Below are 16,951 nucleotides of genomic sequence, written 5' to 3'. Positions count from 1 at the left end.
AGCGATGAAAGTTCCCACCCGGAGGATGGTTTTAAAGCACCTTCTACGTCATCAGACCGTATCCTCGCCTCTGATTGGTCGCCGGAGCTTCCAGTCGTCAAAGCAAGATGGCGCCGTCCCTGGTGGAGCATGTTGTCGCGGATGCTGGAGCGTTTTTAAAGAAAGCTCCGCTGCAGGTGAGTCGTTATGTTCCGGTGAGCGGAGCCGGGCCGCCGGTGGCGGAGCTTCGGCTGGGGGGGAGGGGAGGCTCCGCAGGCAGACCGACGACAGCTGCTCTTCAGCGGCCAGAATGTGGCCTCGGTCCGCTGCTGGGAAGCCTGGGGGAGGATTTAACGGTGGGTCACAGAGCAGAACCATTCAGTACCGAACCTCCAGGATAGTTAACAGGGTTATAATCCCGGTCACAGCGGGATCCCACCCACTATAGACCTGAGCTGGGACCAGTCAGGGAGTCCAGGAGCTGCTGTGGTAGCGCCTGTCCATGATTGGCTTGTGGGTCACCTGCCAGGTGTTCTGGAATCAGAGACCATGTTTCCATGGCAACCGGAACCACGAGACATGAGCTCTTTGGACTACTCTGGTGTCTCCATGTCTGCTGAGGTTCTGTTCAGCAGTAACAGAACTTCTGTCCTGACCAGGAGGATCCATCCTGAGAACCATGGGCGGTTCTAGACAGGGGCCAATGGGGGCCAGTGCCCCTGTAGATCATGTCCTGGCCCCTGTTATGGCCCCTGCGCTGGAACAGACATGGTTACTGAGAGGTCCTTTGGATCTATTTCATTTATGTCTTTACAAAATTTGTTTTACTCATAATTTAAAACAATAAGGTGATAATAAGGCTTCAGTGGCATTAAGGTAGGATCCCAGTTTTCATCTGCTAAATGTTTTCAAAACAAAAAAAGTCTAATTTTTACAGCTGAATTCATTTGTTTTTCTTGACTTCTAATTCAGATTTGATTGAAAAACTGTAACTTTACTTAAATTAAAGGAATAGTACACCCAAAACATGATTAGCCTTCATTTTCTACTCACCCCCATGCATAAACAGTAGTGTATAGGATTTCCTGAAAGCGCGTTCACGAGTCTACGGAAACCGTGGCAGACCAAACCAGACGAAAGTGCGCATTCAGCGTCTGCTCTGCCGATAATGCAAGCGTAGAAGAAGAAATGTGCTGTTTACCTGTGCAAAGAAAGAAACAACGAAAGAAAAATGTCTGAGGACTTCAGTGTTGAGGAAGAGCATGAGTTCTTTGCCGAGCTGAATGCGCACTTTCATCTGGTTTGGTCTGCCGCGGTTTCCGTAGACTCGTGAACGCGCTTTCAGGAAATCCTATTCACTACTGTTTATGCTCTAAAAACATTCTAAATGACTTTGTTTCGAGTAAATTCTGGACGCTACCCACTCAGGACACTTGGAATACATTGGACGAGCAGTATGGAGGAATATTGACACGTTTTTTGTGGACTTTTATGGACCTTTCTGCCTCGGGCGCCATAGACCTCCATTATTTGAATGTCAGCAGACAGCAAGAAGCCTCCCAGATCTCCAGATGCATTTGAGATATCAAAAAAGTACTCCAGAGTGTTGTTCAGCATGGGGGGGAGTAGAAAATGAAGGCTAATCATGTTTTGGGTGTACTATTCCTTTAAGTTACAAATATGTTAAATCCCTAAATTATGAATGTATATTGCCCTAATAAGACACAGAATTTTAATTAAATCTAATTGAATAGAAATTTCACTTCATGCAGCTCTCTTAATATAGTTGAATCTCTTGTTTTTTAATTTCATGCTTTTCTGTTCCCTCATGAAAACAACGCTGCCCCCTCCTGGCCCCCTGGTAGACTTTTCTTCTAGAACCGCCACTGCTGAGAATCATTCACCCCGTTTGTTTTCTGCTGCAGGAAATGGGTCGGAACATCTACACTCTGAAAGAGGTTCTGGACGAGATCAGAGACAGAGCCACAAGGAGGAGCCTGGCCTTCCTGCCATACCAGCTCATCTTCAAGGAGCCGCACCCAGAACACATCAGAACCGGTAAGAACCCGACCCAGAACACATCAGAACCGGTAAGAACCCGACCCAGAACACATCAGAACCGGTAAGAACCCGACCCAGAACACATCGGGACCAACCACTAACCGACCCAGAACACATCAGAACCGGTAAGAAACATGACCCAGAACGCACTGGGACCAACCACTAACCGACCCAGAACGCACCGGGACCAACCGCTAACCGACCCAGAACACACCAGGACTAAATACTAATCAGGGGTAACTGGGTCATTAGTTTAACCAAAGCATTAAACTTTAATCCAGTAATGAAACTCGGCGAGGTTCTGGTCCAGTCATGAAACTCGGCGAGGTTCTGGTCCAGTCATCCTGGGCTCCTCTTATGGTTCCAGTGACGGAGTTCTCCAAGAAGACCGGGGACTACCCGAGCCTGTCGGCCACCGACATCAAGGTTCTGGCTCTGACCTACCAGCTGGAGCTGGAGCACGTTGGACCGGATCACCTGAAGACAGAACCGGAGCTTAAGGTAGCGGCTCCGTTTGCCTGGGTTCTCATCCGTCTGCTCCGGGTGTCACAAGTTAAACCAGTAACTTCTGTTTCAGGTGAATGTTCAGAGCACACGGCGCCACCCAGAGGCTCCAGTCAACATCGCAGGATTCCATTTTCCCTCCAAGGTACCGGACCGGCCGCTGAATTTAACCTCCGGGACCCAGTGTGGGAAGCCTGAGTTCTGTTTGTCTCCTCAGAGGTCCGCAGACGGTCCGGCCGTCGGACACGTTCGGAACGAAGCGGAGTCCCCAGACCAGTCGGACCAGTTCAACAGCTTCCAGTTCTGGAGGGACCCCCTGCCGAGCATCCAGGGAGACCTGCTGGAGCTACTGGTGGGTCGGCGCCCTGCAGACTCCGCCTCCAGCCGGCGGGTCGTTGGTACTAACGGGCCGTGGTTCTGTTCCATCAGGGTCCAACTGAGTCTCTGGAGGCTGACGTCCAACAGACGGTCCCAGACGGACACTTCAACAGCTTCCAGTTCTGGAGGGACCCGCTGCCCTGCATCGACGACGACCTGTTGGCCCTACTGGTGAGGTCATCGCCCAGCCTGGTCTAGAACCCGAGACTAGAACGGCAGGCAGAGGGACCCGTGACCTCTGGGGTCACCAAGGGTCTGGGTTTGTGTGTCACTTTAGGGAGGAACCAACCTGAGAAAGTAAACTGCCTGTGATTGGCTACTTCTCAGGAAATCCCGCCTCTTGAGACGGAACAGTTTTCTTCCTGGTTTGGCTCCTGGTGTTAGCAAAGCATCTTTAGGCTAAAGGCTGAATGAGATCATCACATCTAGAACATCCTAGATCTATGAAACAGAATAAAGTGCTGATCCAAGCAGGGCCAGGAAGGATTTAGGAAATTTGGGGCCCGGGGCAAAGACAGGCAGGGGCCCCTTTGAATTAAGACAACGCATAGAACAGCCCCATTCTCCAGATAGAGAAATGTTAATAGAATAGACATCCATTATCTGTTCTGGGTTGTGTCCCTCTCTTCTTGTCCCTTTTCTTCTTGTTTTCCTCTCTGGAGAGCAGAGTTCGCTGCTTTTAGATGTTGTCTCCAAAGTCTCCAGTAGCAGAAAAAAGTCTCTAGATTTGGCGCTAGGAGCTTTTTAGAAATCAAAGTGCTAGAGGGGTCTGAAAAGTGGCTAAATATAGCGACTAAAGCGCTAAGTTGGCAACACTGCTCTTTGCATGGTTTGTTTTCAAATGGTTTGCTGCTGTCTGGTTGGACCTTTCTGAACATGTGCAGCAAATGGACTGATCCAATATGGTGGACACTGAAGGGGGGGGGGGGTTCTCACGGATACGGTGGACTGGGCACCATAGATGTCTAATAAGAACGCTTATTAAGTGTTCTGATGGCATTTTAGCGAAAGGATTTATATAAAAAACAAATACGGAATAGTTCCCCCAGGAACTTGGGGTCCTAGGCCGGGTCCTTTTGCCTAAAGCCAGGCGTACACTGTACCATTTTTATTTTTTTCTCCAATCATTGCGTGCAGCTACAGCTCACACTATACGATGAAACCGCAGAGTTTAAAAGTTCTCAGCTCACGATGTTCGGCCCGACGCTCTGATGCGATCTACCTGCTCACACTGTACGTCTAAAAACCAGGTGGGACTCAGCTCCGCAGTGAGATGGCGCTACTCGGACTCGTCTATCTGAAGCCAAACTTGTAGCAGAGGAACATGAAGCTCACTAGAGTGAAACGCGCTGCCTTGGATATTTGGGCGATTTAGTGCTGAAAGCCCTAAAAAGAAAAGGAGACGACGGATTTGGACAAAGACATGGCTGAGCTAACGTGGCTACTACGGAAGAAGAAGAAGAAGAATCCTTGTTTGCGCTCTGAGCGATTTATCTACGACCACCTTACGACGGCCGACTGAAAATCAGACATGTTTAATTTTCTCCTGACCTTCTGATTCCTGATGGGGGGGGGGGTCGTTAGAGGCCGATCGTCCCTCGTTAGCCCCCGGTTACTTTACACGATGCACCATCAGGATGAAAGTTGACCCGATCGAATAATTCTCCCACGACTGGAAAATGGTCCAGTGTTTGATCGGCTTAATGGTAAATCCAGCTACTGAACCTTTGGTGTTTGTTTCCAGGATGTAGACAGAGCCTCACCGCAGACGGAGCAGAGGGCAGGGGGGCTGCAGGACGACCAATCAGACGACGAGGATAAAGAGAACGAGGATGAGGATGATGATGATGGGGGTGGTGGGGGCTGGATCACTCCCAGTAACATCAGTCAGGTGAAGATGGAGTCAGCTGATTGGACGGAACCGGCTGACGTCAGAGTCGGCTGTCTGACCACCGACTTCGCCATGCAGGTAAGGCTCTCTGAGCTGAACGCTGGAGGTCTGCGCTGCAGAGGAGGTGTGATGAAGTTCCTGTTCTTCCAGAATGTTCTGATCCAGATGGGCCTCCGGGTTCTGTCTGTGAACGGCATGGTGATCAAACAGGCCCGCAGCTACATCCTGCGCTGCCACGCCTGCTTCAAGTGAGTGAGTCCCTTCCAGGGAGACGGGTCAGAACCGTCTGGCCTCGGTGTGTCCATGAAGAACCTTCGGTTCTGCTCTAACATGAAGGTTCTGTCTCCAGGACGACCAGCAACATGAACAAGGCCTTCTGCCCCCACTGTGGGAACCGGACCCTGAAGAAGCTGGCAGTGACCCTCAACGACGACGGCAGCGTCCAGATGCACTTCTCCAGGAACCCAAAGGTTCTGAACCCCCGAGGGCTGCGGGTGAGGATCTCCTGCTGGTTCTGATAAGATCAATCATGGATCTTTGATGTTCTGATCCGACTCTGATCCTGAAACCTCCTGATTTAACCAGAGATTCAAAAACAAACTTTACTGATAAAAGTTTCTATGAACTAAATCCTGCAGGTCGGTAGATTGATCTGCTCAGAGACACAAGAACAGGACCCGTTTAGGACGTTTGGACCGGTTCAGAACCGGTCCGCGGTTCGGTCGGTTCTGCAGCAGAACCGGTCCGCGGGTCGGTGGGTTCTGCTGCAGAACCGGCCCGCGGTTCGGTCGCTTCTGCAGCAGAACCGGTCTGTGGTTCGGTGGGTTCTGCAGCAGAACCGGTCTGTGGTTCGGTCTGTTCTGCAGCAGAACCGGTCTGTGGTTCGGTGGGTTCTGCAGCAGAACCAGTCTGTGGTTCGGTCTGTTCTGCAGCAGAACCGGTCTATGGTTCGGTGGGTTCTGCAGCAGAACCGGTCTGTGGTTCGGTCTGTTCTGCAGCAGAACCGGTCTGTGGTTCGGTGGGTTCTGCAGCAGAACCGGTCTGTGGTTCGGTCTGTTCTGCAGCAGAACCGGTCTATGGTTCGGTGGGTTCTGCAGCAGAACCGGTCTGTGGTTCGGTGGGTTCTGCTGCAGAACCGGTCTGTGGTTCGGTGGGTTCTGCAGCAGAACCGGTCTGTGGTTCGGTCTGTTCTGCAGCAGAACCGGTCTATGGTTCGGTGGGTTCTGCAGCAGAACCGGTCTGTGGTTCGGTCTGTTCTGCAGCAGAACCGGTCTATGGTTCGGTGGGTTCTGCAGCAGAACCGGTCTGTGGTTCGGTCTGTTCTGCAGCAGAACCGGTCTATGGTTCGGTGGGTTCTGCAGCAGAACCGGTCTGTGGTTCGGTCTGTTCTGCAGCAGAACCGGTCTGTGGTTCGGTGGGTTCTGCAGCAGAACCGGTCTATGGTTCGGTGGGTTCTGCAGCAGAACCGGTCTATGGTTCGGTGGGTTCTGCAGCAGAACCGGTCTATGGTTCGGTGGGTTCTGCAGCAGAACCGGTCTGTGGTTCGGTCTGTTCTGCAGCAGAACCGGTCTGTGGTTCGGTCTGTTCTGCAGCAGAACCGGTCTATGGTTCGGTGGGTTCTGCAGCAGAACCGGTCTATGGTTCGGTGGGTTCTGCAGCAGAACCGGTCTATGGTTCGGTGGGTTCTGCAGCAGAACCGGTCTATGGTTCGGTGGGTTCTGCAGCAGAACCGGTCTGTGGTTCGGTCTGTTCTGCAGCAGAACCGGTCTGTGGTTCGGTCTGTTCTGCAGCAGAACCGGTCTATGGTTCGGTGGGTTCTGCAGCAGAACCGGTCTGTGGTTCGGTGGGTTCTGCTGCAGAACCGGTCTGTGGTTCGGTGGGTTCTGCAGCAGAACCGGTCTGTGGTTCGGTCTGTTCTGCAGCAGAACCGGTCTGTGGTTCGGTGGGTTCTGCAGCAGAACCGGTCTGTGGTTCGGTCTGTTCTGCAGCAGAACCGGTCTGTGGTTCGGTGGGTTCTGCAGCAGAACCGGTCTGTGGTTCGGTCTGTTCTGCAGCAGAACCGGTCTGTGGTTCGGTCTGTTCTGCAGCAGAACCGGTCTGTGGTTCGGTGGGTTCTGCAGCAGAACCGGTCTGTGGTTCGGTGGGTTCTGCAGCAGAACCGGTCTGTGGTTCGGTGGGTTCTGCAGCAGAACCGGTCTGTGGTTCGGTGGGTTCTGCAGCAGAACCGGTCTGTGGTTCGGTCTGTTCTGCAGCAGAACCGGTCTATGGTTCGGTGGGTTCTGCAGCAGAACCGGTCTGTGGTTCGGTGGGTTCTGCTGCAGAACCGGTCTGTGGTTCGGTGGGTTCTGCTGATTGAAGGTTCTCTTTTGGCTTCACGGTCCCAACATTCTGGGTCTGGAGTTCTCCAGCTTTTCCGGATCTCCTCCATGGAGGCCTGGTTCTGGTTCTGGTTCTGAGGTCCGTTACAGAGGTCGTCATGTTTCTGTGTCTCCATCAGAGAGCATAAAAACACCCGGCAGGAGGTCGGTCCACTTCCTGGTTCTGCCTCCATTTTGTTCTGTTGGACTCAAAGAGAGACCAGATGTTGAGGAGGTTTTGCAGAAGTTCTGCTTCCAGAAAAGATCCTAGACTGATTATTGGTACCAGAACCAGAGAGGCCGGGTCGCTCCAGCCAGGATCCACAAAGTTCTGTGGGTCCAAACTGGACCTCTGCGGGATCGGACCTGCAGCAGATCTGGTTCTGAAGAATCATCCTTTTACCAACCGGTTCCGTCTGCAGTTTTAGCCCTAAAACCGGATCAGAACCAGGAGGTCCGCGTCTAACCGGGTTCTGCTTCCTGTCTGTGTTGCAGCACTCTCTGCCGCTGCCGCAGGGCGGGAAGCACGCCAACAACCCCCACCTGGTGGAGGACCAGCGCTTCCCCCAGCAGCGGCTCTCCAGGAAGGCCCGGCAGAAGACCGACGTGTTCGACCCGGACTACCTGGCCGGAACGGCGCCGTTCTGCCAGAACGACATCTACAGCCGAGCCGCCAACCTGCAGATCCGAGACGGGCAGAGCGGCGCCGGCAGGAGGCGGGCCAACCCCAACGCCGCCCGCAAGAAGTTCGTCAAGAAGAAGTGATGATGTCATTGCCCACGGTCCCCCCCCCCCTTATGAACAGAACCATGACCCTGTATGGTTCTGGAGGCTTTTATCGGACCGTTTCAGACCATTGAACCAGAACATAACGGACTTCTTTCTTTCACAGGTTCTGGTCGTAGTTTAAAGTTATTTTCTGACCCATTTTCCTTCTTAATGAACATCTGAGGCCCGTTTCACTAAAGCTGAATCTGAAGCGGAGTTGGACCCGTTCTGGTCGGTTGATCCTGGCTTCATCCGATCCGCTGCTTCATCAGGCCCGGCGGCGGTACGGGAGCTAAATGCTGCCGGCAGAATCGGACCCTGAGGTCCATAAGATTCAGCAGATTCACTGAAACCATCAGAATTTAAGGAGATTCTGTTATTTTTCTCTAATGAATAAATAACCTAAAAATGAAAACCTGTCATTTAGTCTCTGTGACGTCGTGGAGATCAAATACATCCTGAACGACATCTGGTATAAAAAGCAGCAGATGATTGACGCCTTTATTTATGATCCACATCAGACCCGATAGAACTAGACCAACTAGAACCTGCAGCAGGTCAACATCAAACAGACTGATAGTATCTGGATAAAATGTCACCGACCCAGAAATCCCACATCCTCCATCCCCGTCCTGCTCCGCGCCGACTTCCTCTGAGTTCAAGGAGAGCAAAACATGCAGAAATGAACGATTAATTTAATGACATATTAAAAAGAGTCAGCATCCAGCAGATGTGCAGCTTCTGCTCAAATATTTTCTCTTGGTTTTTCTAACAGGGATAACTGGGATCGTCCAAAAATGCTTTTTTTTTTTTTTGCTTTGTTTATTGAGCATTCTGAACATAAGACACATTATTGGGACAAATTCAAAAAATGTATAAATAAATAAAAAGTATAAAGAGAAAAACAGATCAAAAAAGGGTAGACATGAATGTAAATGTAGATAAATAAGTAGAGATCATGTTAGACATTAAAGTATCCTCAGGGTCAAGAAGATTCAAAGAGTCAAAATATCTAAGAAAAGGATCCCATGTAGCCTGAAATAACGTGATGGAGCCTCTAAGAGAAAACTACGGAAGAGGATTAGGGCCACTGCAAAAAAAAAAAAAAAGTTAACTGATTTTTTACATTTTTTTTTAGTTTAGTATTCAGTTTAGAATTCTGACTTTAATCTCAGAATTTTGACTTTAATCTCAGAATTTTGACTTTAATCTCAGAATTTTGACTTTAATCTCAGAACTCTGACTTTAATCTCAGAACTTTGACTTTAATCTCAGAATTCTGACTTTAATCTCAGAATTCTGACTTTAATCTCAGAATTCTGACTTTAATCTCAGAACTTTGACTTTAATCTCAGAATTCTGACTTTAATCTCAGAACTTTGACTTTAATCTCAGAATTCTGACTTTAATCTCAGAACTCTGACTTTAATCTCAGAACTCTGACTTTAATCTCAGAACTCTGACTTTAATCTCAGAACTTTGACTTTAATCTCAGAACTCTGACTTTAATCTCAGAACTTTGACTTTAATCTCAGAATTCTGACTTTAATCTCAGAATTCTGACTTTAATCTCAGAACTTTGACTTTAATCTCAGAACTCTGACTTTAATCTCAGAACTCTGACTTTAATCTCAGAACTCTGACTTTAATCTCAGAATTCTGACTTTAATCTCAGAACTTTGACTTTAATCTCAGAACTCTGACTTTAATCTCAGAACTCTGACTTTAATCTCAGAATTCTGACTCTAATCTCAGAATTCTGACTTTAATCTCAGAACTCTGACTTTAATCTCAGAACTCTGACTTTAATCTCAGAACTCTGACTTTAATCTCAGAACTCTGACTTTAATCTCAGAATTCTGACTTTAATCTCAGAACTTTGACTTTAATCTCAGAACTCTGACTTTAATCTCAGAACTCTGACTTTAATCTCAGAATTCTGACTCTAATCTCAGAATTCTGACTTTAATCTCAGAACTCTGACTTTAATCTCAGAACTCTGACTTTAATCTCAGAATTCTGACTTTAATCTCAGAACTCTGACTTTAATCTCAGAATTCTGACTCTAATCTCAGAACTCTGACTTTAATCTCAGAATTCTGACTTTAATCTCAGAACTTTGACTTTAATCTCAGAACTCTGACTTTAATCTCAGAACTCTGACTTTAATCTCAGAATTCTGACTCTAATCTCAGAATTCTGACTTTAATCTCAGAACTCTGACTTTAATCTCAGAACTCTGACTTTAATCTCAGAATTCTGACTCTAATCTCAGAATTCTGACTTTAATCTCAGAATTCTGACTTTAATCTCAGAATTTTGACTTTAATCTCAGAATTTTGACTTTAATCTCAGAATTTTGACTTTAATCTCAGAATTCTGACTTTAATCTCAGAACTCTGACTTTAATCTCAGAATTCTGACTCTAATCTCAGAATTCTGACTTTAATCTCAGAACTTTGACTTTAATCTCAGAACTCGGACTTTAATCTCAGAATTCTGACTCTAATCTCAGAACTCTGACTTTAATATCAGAACTCTGACTTTAATCTCAGAATTCTGACTTTAATCTTAGAACTCTGACTTTAATCTCAGAACTCTGACTTTAATCTCAGAACTCTGACTTTAATCTCAGAACTTTGACTTTAATCTCAGAACTCTGACTTTAATCTCAGAATTCTGACTCTAATCTCAGAATTCTGACTTTAATCTCAGAATTCTGACTTTAATCTTAGAACTCTGACTTTAATCTCAGAACTCTGACTTTAATCTCAGAACTCTGACTTTAATCTCAGAACATTGACTTTAATCTCAGAACTCTGACTTTAATCTCAGAATTCTGACTCTAATCTCAGAATTCTGACTTTAATCTCAGAATTCTGACTTTAATCTCAGAACTCTGACTTTAATCTCAGAATTCTGACTCTAATCTCAGAATTCTGACTTTAATCTCAGAATTTTGACTTTAATCTCAGAATTTTGACTTTAATCTCAGAATTCTGACTTTAATCTCAGAATTCTGACTTTAATCTCAGAACTCTGACTTTAATCTCAGAATTCTGACTCTAATCTCAGAATTCTGACTTTAATCTCAGAACTTTGACTTTAATCTCAGAACTTTGACTTTAATCTCAGAACTCGGACTTTAATCTCAGAATTCTGACTCTAATCTCAGAATTCTGACTTTAATCTCAGAACTCTGACTCTAATCTCAGAACTCTGACTCTAATCTCAGAATTCTGACTCTAATCTCAGAATTCTGACTCTAATCTCAGAATTCTGACTCTAATCTCAGAATTCTGACTCTAATCTCAGAATTCTGACTCTAATCTCAGAACTCTCACTTTAATCTCAGAACTCTCACTTTAATCTCAGAACTCTCACTTTAATCTCAGAACTCTGACTTTAATCTCAGAATTCTGACTTTAATCTCAGAACTCTGACTCTAATCTCAGAACTCTGACTTTAATCTCAGAACTCTGACTTTAATCTCAGAACTCTGACTTTAATCTCAGAACTCTGACTTTAATCTCAGAATTCTGACTCTAATCTCAGAATTCTGACTCTAATCTCAGAATTCTGACTCTAATCTCAGAATTCTGACTCTAATCTCAGAATTCTGACTCTAATCTCAGAATTCTGACTCTAATCTCAGAATTCTGACTCTAATCTCAGAATTCTGACTCTAATCTCAGAATTCTGACTTTAATCTCAGACTTTAATCTCAGAATTTTGACTCTCATCTCAGAATTTTGACTCTCATCTCAGAATTCTGACTCTCATCTCAGAATTCTGACTCTTATCTCAGAATTCTGACTCTAATCTCAGAACTCTGACTTTAATCTCAGAACTCTGACTCTAATCTCAGAACTCTGACTCTAATCTCAGAACTCTGACTTTAATCTCAGAACTCTGACTCTAATCTCAGAACTCTGACTCTAATCTCAGAACTCTGACTCTAATCTCAGAACTCTGACTCTAATCTCAGAATTCTGACTTTAATCTCAGAATTCTGACTTTAATCTCAGAACTCTGACTCTAATCTCAGAACTCTGACTTTAATCTCAGAACTCTGACTCTAATCTCAGAATTCTGACTTTAATCTCAGAATTCTGACTTTAATCTCAGAACTCTGACTCTAATCTCAGAATTCTGACTTTAATCTCAGAATTCTGACTTTAATCTCAGAATTCTGACTTTAATCTCAGAACTCTGACTCTAATCTCAGAATTCTGACTCTAATCTCAGAACTCTCACTCTAATCTCAGAATTCTGACTTTAATCTCAGAATTCTGACTTTAATCTCAGAATTCTGACTCTAATCTCAGAACTCTGACTTTAATCTCAGAACTTTGACTTTAATCTCAGAATTCTGACTTTAATCTCAGAACTCTGACTTTAATATCAGAACTCTGACTTTAATCTCAGAATTCTGACTTTAATCTTAGAACTCTGACTTTAATCTCAGAACTCTGACTTTAATCTCAGAACTCTGACTTTAATCTCAGAACTTTGACTTTAATCTCAGAACTCTGACTTTAATCTCAGAACTTTGACTTTAATCTCAGAATTCTGACTTTAATCTCAGAATTCTGACTTTAATCTCAGAATTCTGACTTTAATCTCAGAACTCTGACTCTAATCTCAGAACTCTGACTTTAATCTCAGAACTCTGACTCTAATCTCAGAATTCTGACTCTAATCTCAGAATTCTGACTCTAATCTCAGAATTCTGACTCTAATCTCAGAATTCTGACTAATCTCAGAATTCTGACTCTAATCTCAGAATTCTGACTCTAATCTCAGAATTCTGACTCTAATCTCAGAATTCTGACTCTAATCTCAGAATTCTGACTTTAATCTCAGAATTCTGACTCTAATCTCAGAATTCTGACTTTAATCTCAGAACTCTGACTTTAATCTCAGAACTCTGACTCTAATCTCAGAACTCTGACTTTAATCTCAGAACTCTGACTCTAATCTCAGAATTCTGACTCTAATCTCAGAATTCTGACTTTAATCTCAGAACTCTGACTCTAATCTCAGAACTCTGACTCTAATCTCAGAATTCTGACTCTAATCTCAGAACTCTGACTCTAATCTCAGAACTCTGACTTTAATCTCAGAATTCTGACTCTAATCTCAGAATTCTGACTCTAATCTCAGAATTCTGACTCTAATCTCAGAATTCTGACTCTAATCTCAGAATTCTGACTCTAATCTCAGAATTCTGACTTTAATCTCAGACTTTAATCTCAGAATTCTGACTTTAATCTCAGAATTTAGAATTTTGACTTTAATCTCAGAATTCTGACTCTCATCTCAGAATTTTGACTCTAATCTCAGAACTCTGACTTTAATCTCAGAACTCTGACTCTAATCTCAGAACTCTGACTTTAATCTCAGAACTCTGACTCTAATCTCAGAACTCTGACTCTAATCTCAGAATTCTGACTCTAATCTCAGAATTCTGACTTTAATCTCAGAACTCTGACTTTAATCTCAGAACTCTGACTCTAATCTCAGAACTCTGACTTTAATCTCAGAACTCTGACTCTAATCTCAGAATTCTGACTCTAATCTCAGAATTCTGACTTTAATCTCAGAACTCTGACTTTAATCTCAGAACTCTGACTTTAATCTCAGAACTCTGACTTTAATCTCAGAACTCTGACTTTAATCTCAGAACTCTGACTTTAATCTCAGAACTCTGACTTTAATCTCAGAATTCTGACTCTAATCTCAGAATTCTGACTCTAATCTCAGAATTCTGACTCTAATCTCAGAATTCTGACTCTAATCTCAGAATTCTGACTCTAATCTCAGAATTCTGACTCTAATCTCAGAATTCTGACTCTAATCTCAGAATTCTGACTTTAATCTCAGACTTTAATCTCAGAATTTTGACTCTCATCTCAGAATTTTGACTCTCATCTCAGAATTCTGACTCTCATCTCAGAATTCTGACTTTAATCTCAGAACTCTGACTTTAATCTCAGAACTCTGACTTTAATCTCAGAACTCTGACTTTAATCTCAGAATTCTGACTTTAATCTCAGAACTCTGACTTTAATCTCAGAATTCTGACTCTAATCTCAGAATTCTGACTTTAATCTCAGAATTTTGACTTTAATCTCAGAACTCTGACTCTAATCTCAGAATTCTGACTTTAATCTCAGAATTCTGACTTTAATCTCAGAACTCTGACTTTAATCTCAGAACTCTGACTTTAATCTCAGAACTCTGACTTTAATCTCAGAACTCGGACTTTAATCTCAGAATTCTGACTCTAATCTCAGAACTCTGACTTTAATCTCAGAACTTTGACTTTAATCTCAGAATTCTGACTTTAATCTCAGAACTTTGACTTTAATCTCAGAATTCTGACTTTAATCTCAGAATTCTGACTTTAATCTCAGAATTCTCACTTTAATCTCTGAACTCTGACTTTAATCTCAGAATTCTGACTTTAATCTCAGAATTTTGACTTTAATCTCAGAATTTTGACTTTAATCTCAGAATTCTGACTTTAATCTCAGAACTCTGACTTTAATCTCAGAATTCTGACTCTAATCTCAGAATTCTGACTTTAATCTCAGAACTTTGACTTTAATCTCAGAACTCGGACTTTAATCTCAGAATTCTGACTCTAATCTCAGAATTCTGACTTTAATATCAGAACTCTGACTTTAATCTCAGAATTCTGACTTTAATCTCAGAACTCTGACTTTAATCTCAGAACTCTGACTTTAATCTCAGAACTCTGACTTTAATCTCAGAACTCTGACTTTAATCTCAGAACTCTGACTTTAATCTCAGAACTCTGACTTTAATCTCAGAATTCTGACTCTAATCTCAGAATTCTGACTCTAATCTCAGAATTCTGACTAATCTCAGAATTCTGACTCTAATCTCAGAATTCTGACTCTAATCTCAGAATTCTGACTCTAATCTCAGAACTCTGACTCTAATCTCAGAATTCTGACTCTAATCTCAGAATTCTGACTTTAATCTCAGAACTCTGACTTTAATCTCAGAACTCTGACTCTAATCTCAGAACTCTGACTCTAATCTCAGAACTCTGACTTTAATCTCAGAACTCTGACTCTAATCTCAGAATTCTGACTCTAATCTCAGAATTCTGACTTTAATCTCAGAATTCTGACTTTAATCTCAGAACTCTGACTCTAATCTCAGAACTCTGACTCTAATCTCAGAATTCTGACTCTAATCTCAGAATTCTGACTCTAATCTCAGAATTCTGACTCTAATCTCAGAATTCTGACTCTAATCTCAGAATTCTGACTCTAATCTCAGAACTCTCACTTTAATCTCAGAATTCTGACAGCTAACTAACATGTTAGCATCAAGCCATAGCCATGTCTGTTTTAGAGACTAGCTCTCTTGTTGTAATGACCTTCTGCTCCTCCATTAATAAGGGGACCCCTCAGGCACGTAAAAAGTTGCCTAATTCCATCATTTTCCCCCAATGTGTCCCTGGCCGCCTCAATCAACTCACATCTTTGTCAGTGAAGCTGAGTGCTCCACATCTCTACCTTCATGGAGCCCATCGACATTAAGATCCACAATTCTGAGAATAACCTCAGAATTCTCAGATTAAAGTCAGAATTCTGACTTTTTTTTTTTCAGTGGCCCTATTCCTCTTCCGTGGAAAATCTTAAATTCTCGACTTTGAGGTTGTAAAGCGCTTCTCGAATCCAGCGGGCATGTGAAGGGGGTTGAGAATCTTTCCAGTTAAGATCAACCTACGAGCTAGAAGCGTGCTAAATGCTATAGCCCGCTTCATTCCTTTAGGTCAGTTAGAGGTTTAGAAGTAGGGGGGATGCCAAAGATTGCAGAGAACCAGAGAACCAAATGCTTCAGACAGTGATTTAAAATCCCAGTCCAGAATAGTTTCAACCTGACCAAAACATTTGCATCTGCCACAGGCATCACTTACAGAGGAATACATTTTCGCTAGTCGTGAATTGGTATAATGAGCCCTGTGAAAGACTTTGCTTTGAATTAGTCTACGGCGGGCACAGATGGAAGAAGAATAAATTAAAGCCAGTGCAGATGTGCATCAAAACTGCTTTTATATGAACTGTGTTTGTTCTCTTCATCAGGCCTGACATGAGAAGTTTCTCTGGATTTGATCAAACTTTTAAGCCCCTCGGTATAAAATTATTAGTTTTTTGGAATATATAAGAATTATGCTCTAATTTGTAGATGCTGATCTGTCGTTACCATATTTGAATTTGACAAAACAGATCTTAACATTCGTTTCCTGTTTGGTGGGATTGCTCCAGTGGATCCGGACCCAGCGGCCTGCAGGTAGAGGCGTCATCCACAGAACGGCTGCAGGGATCCAGCAAATGAAGACATTTACTTTTATAGTCTGACTTCAATCTCTCTAATCCTGTCATCACAGCAATAGCCTATTAAAGGCCTTTCTGTCAAACGTAGAACTATAGATATAGAACAAAATGAAGTTAATGTTTTAGGAAAGAGTAAATAATTTATGTAGATGATTAAATAAAATTAACGGTATTTAATCTGGGCTGAATTAAAAACACACACAGAGAGGAAACTCCGGTTTCTGATCTGTGTGATGTTGACTAAACAGCCGGGTCTGCACAGAATCAATCACCATGGCAACCAACATTTCTCTGAAATAGTCCAGGCTTAAATCAGGATATTTGGACAAATGAGTTAATCTCTCATCCTGGTTTTGTTAAACAGGCGTCAGATCAACCTGGTTTCTGCCTGTTTTAGTTCATCTTCTTGTTTCTGAAGCAGAAATCTAAATAAATAAAGATTTTATTCATTTATTCGTAGTGATGTTAAAGAGGCATCTGGAAGCTGCTCTGATTCTGTCTCAATACTGACACCTGCTGGACATTTAAAGACACTACAGGCGGCGGATTGGACTGATTGATCTGATGACCTAAAACTATAATATAATTTAAGTTATTAAAGGTTATATTACATTATTTCATATCTATGTTTAAAT

At 43.6% G+C, this 16,951-nt stretch overlaps 1 protein-coding gene across 1 annotated transcript; it reads left to right on the top strand.

Moving 5' to 3' along the window:
* The first annotated feature begins 58 nt into the window (after positions 1–58).
* Positions 59–8,667, top strand: nob1 (NIN1 (RPN12) binding protein 1 homolog). The gene is made up of 10 exons (XM_038267415.1): positions 59–176; positions 1,905–2,037; positions 2,408–2,541; positions 2,618–2,689; positions 2,762–2,896; positions 2,974–3,093; positions 4,667–4,891; positions 4,964–5,061; positions 5,163–5,307; positions 7,666–8,667. The coding sequence occupies exons 1-10, from the start codon at positions 108–110 to the stop codon at positions 7,933–7,935; spliced, it is 1,401 nt and encodes a 466-aa protein (XP_038123343.1). The 5' UTR covers positions 59–107; the 3' UTR covers positions 7,936–8,667.
* The last annotated feature ends 8,284 nt before the right edge of the window (positions 8,668–16,951 follow it).

The sequence above is a fragment of the Cyprinodon tularosa genome, unplaced genomic scaffold (genome assembly GCF_016077235.1).
Source record: "Cyprinodon tularosa strain WSP-4 unplaced genomic scaffold, ASM1607723v1 ctg672, whole genome shotgun sequence".
Classification (NCBI taxonomy): domain Eukaryota; kingdom Metazoa; phylum Chordata; class Actinopteri; order Cyprinodontiformes; family Cyprinodontidae; genus Cyprinodon; species Cyprinodon tularosa.
Note: the sequence above shows the minus strand (reverse complement) of the source record. Positions and strands in the feature narration are given on the sequence as shown.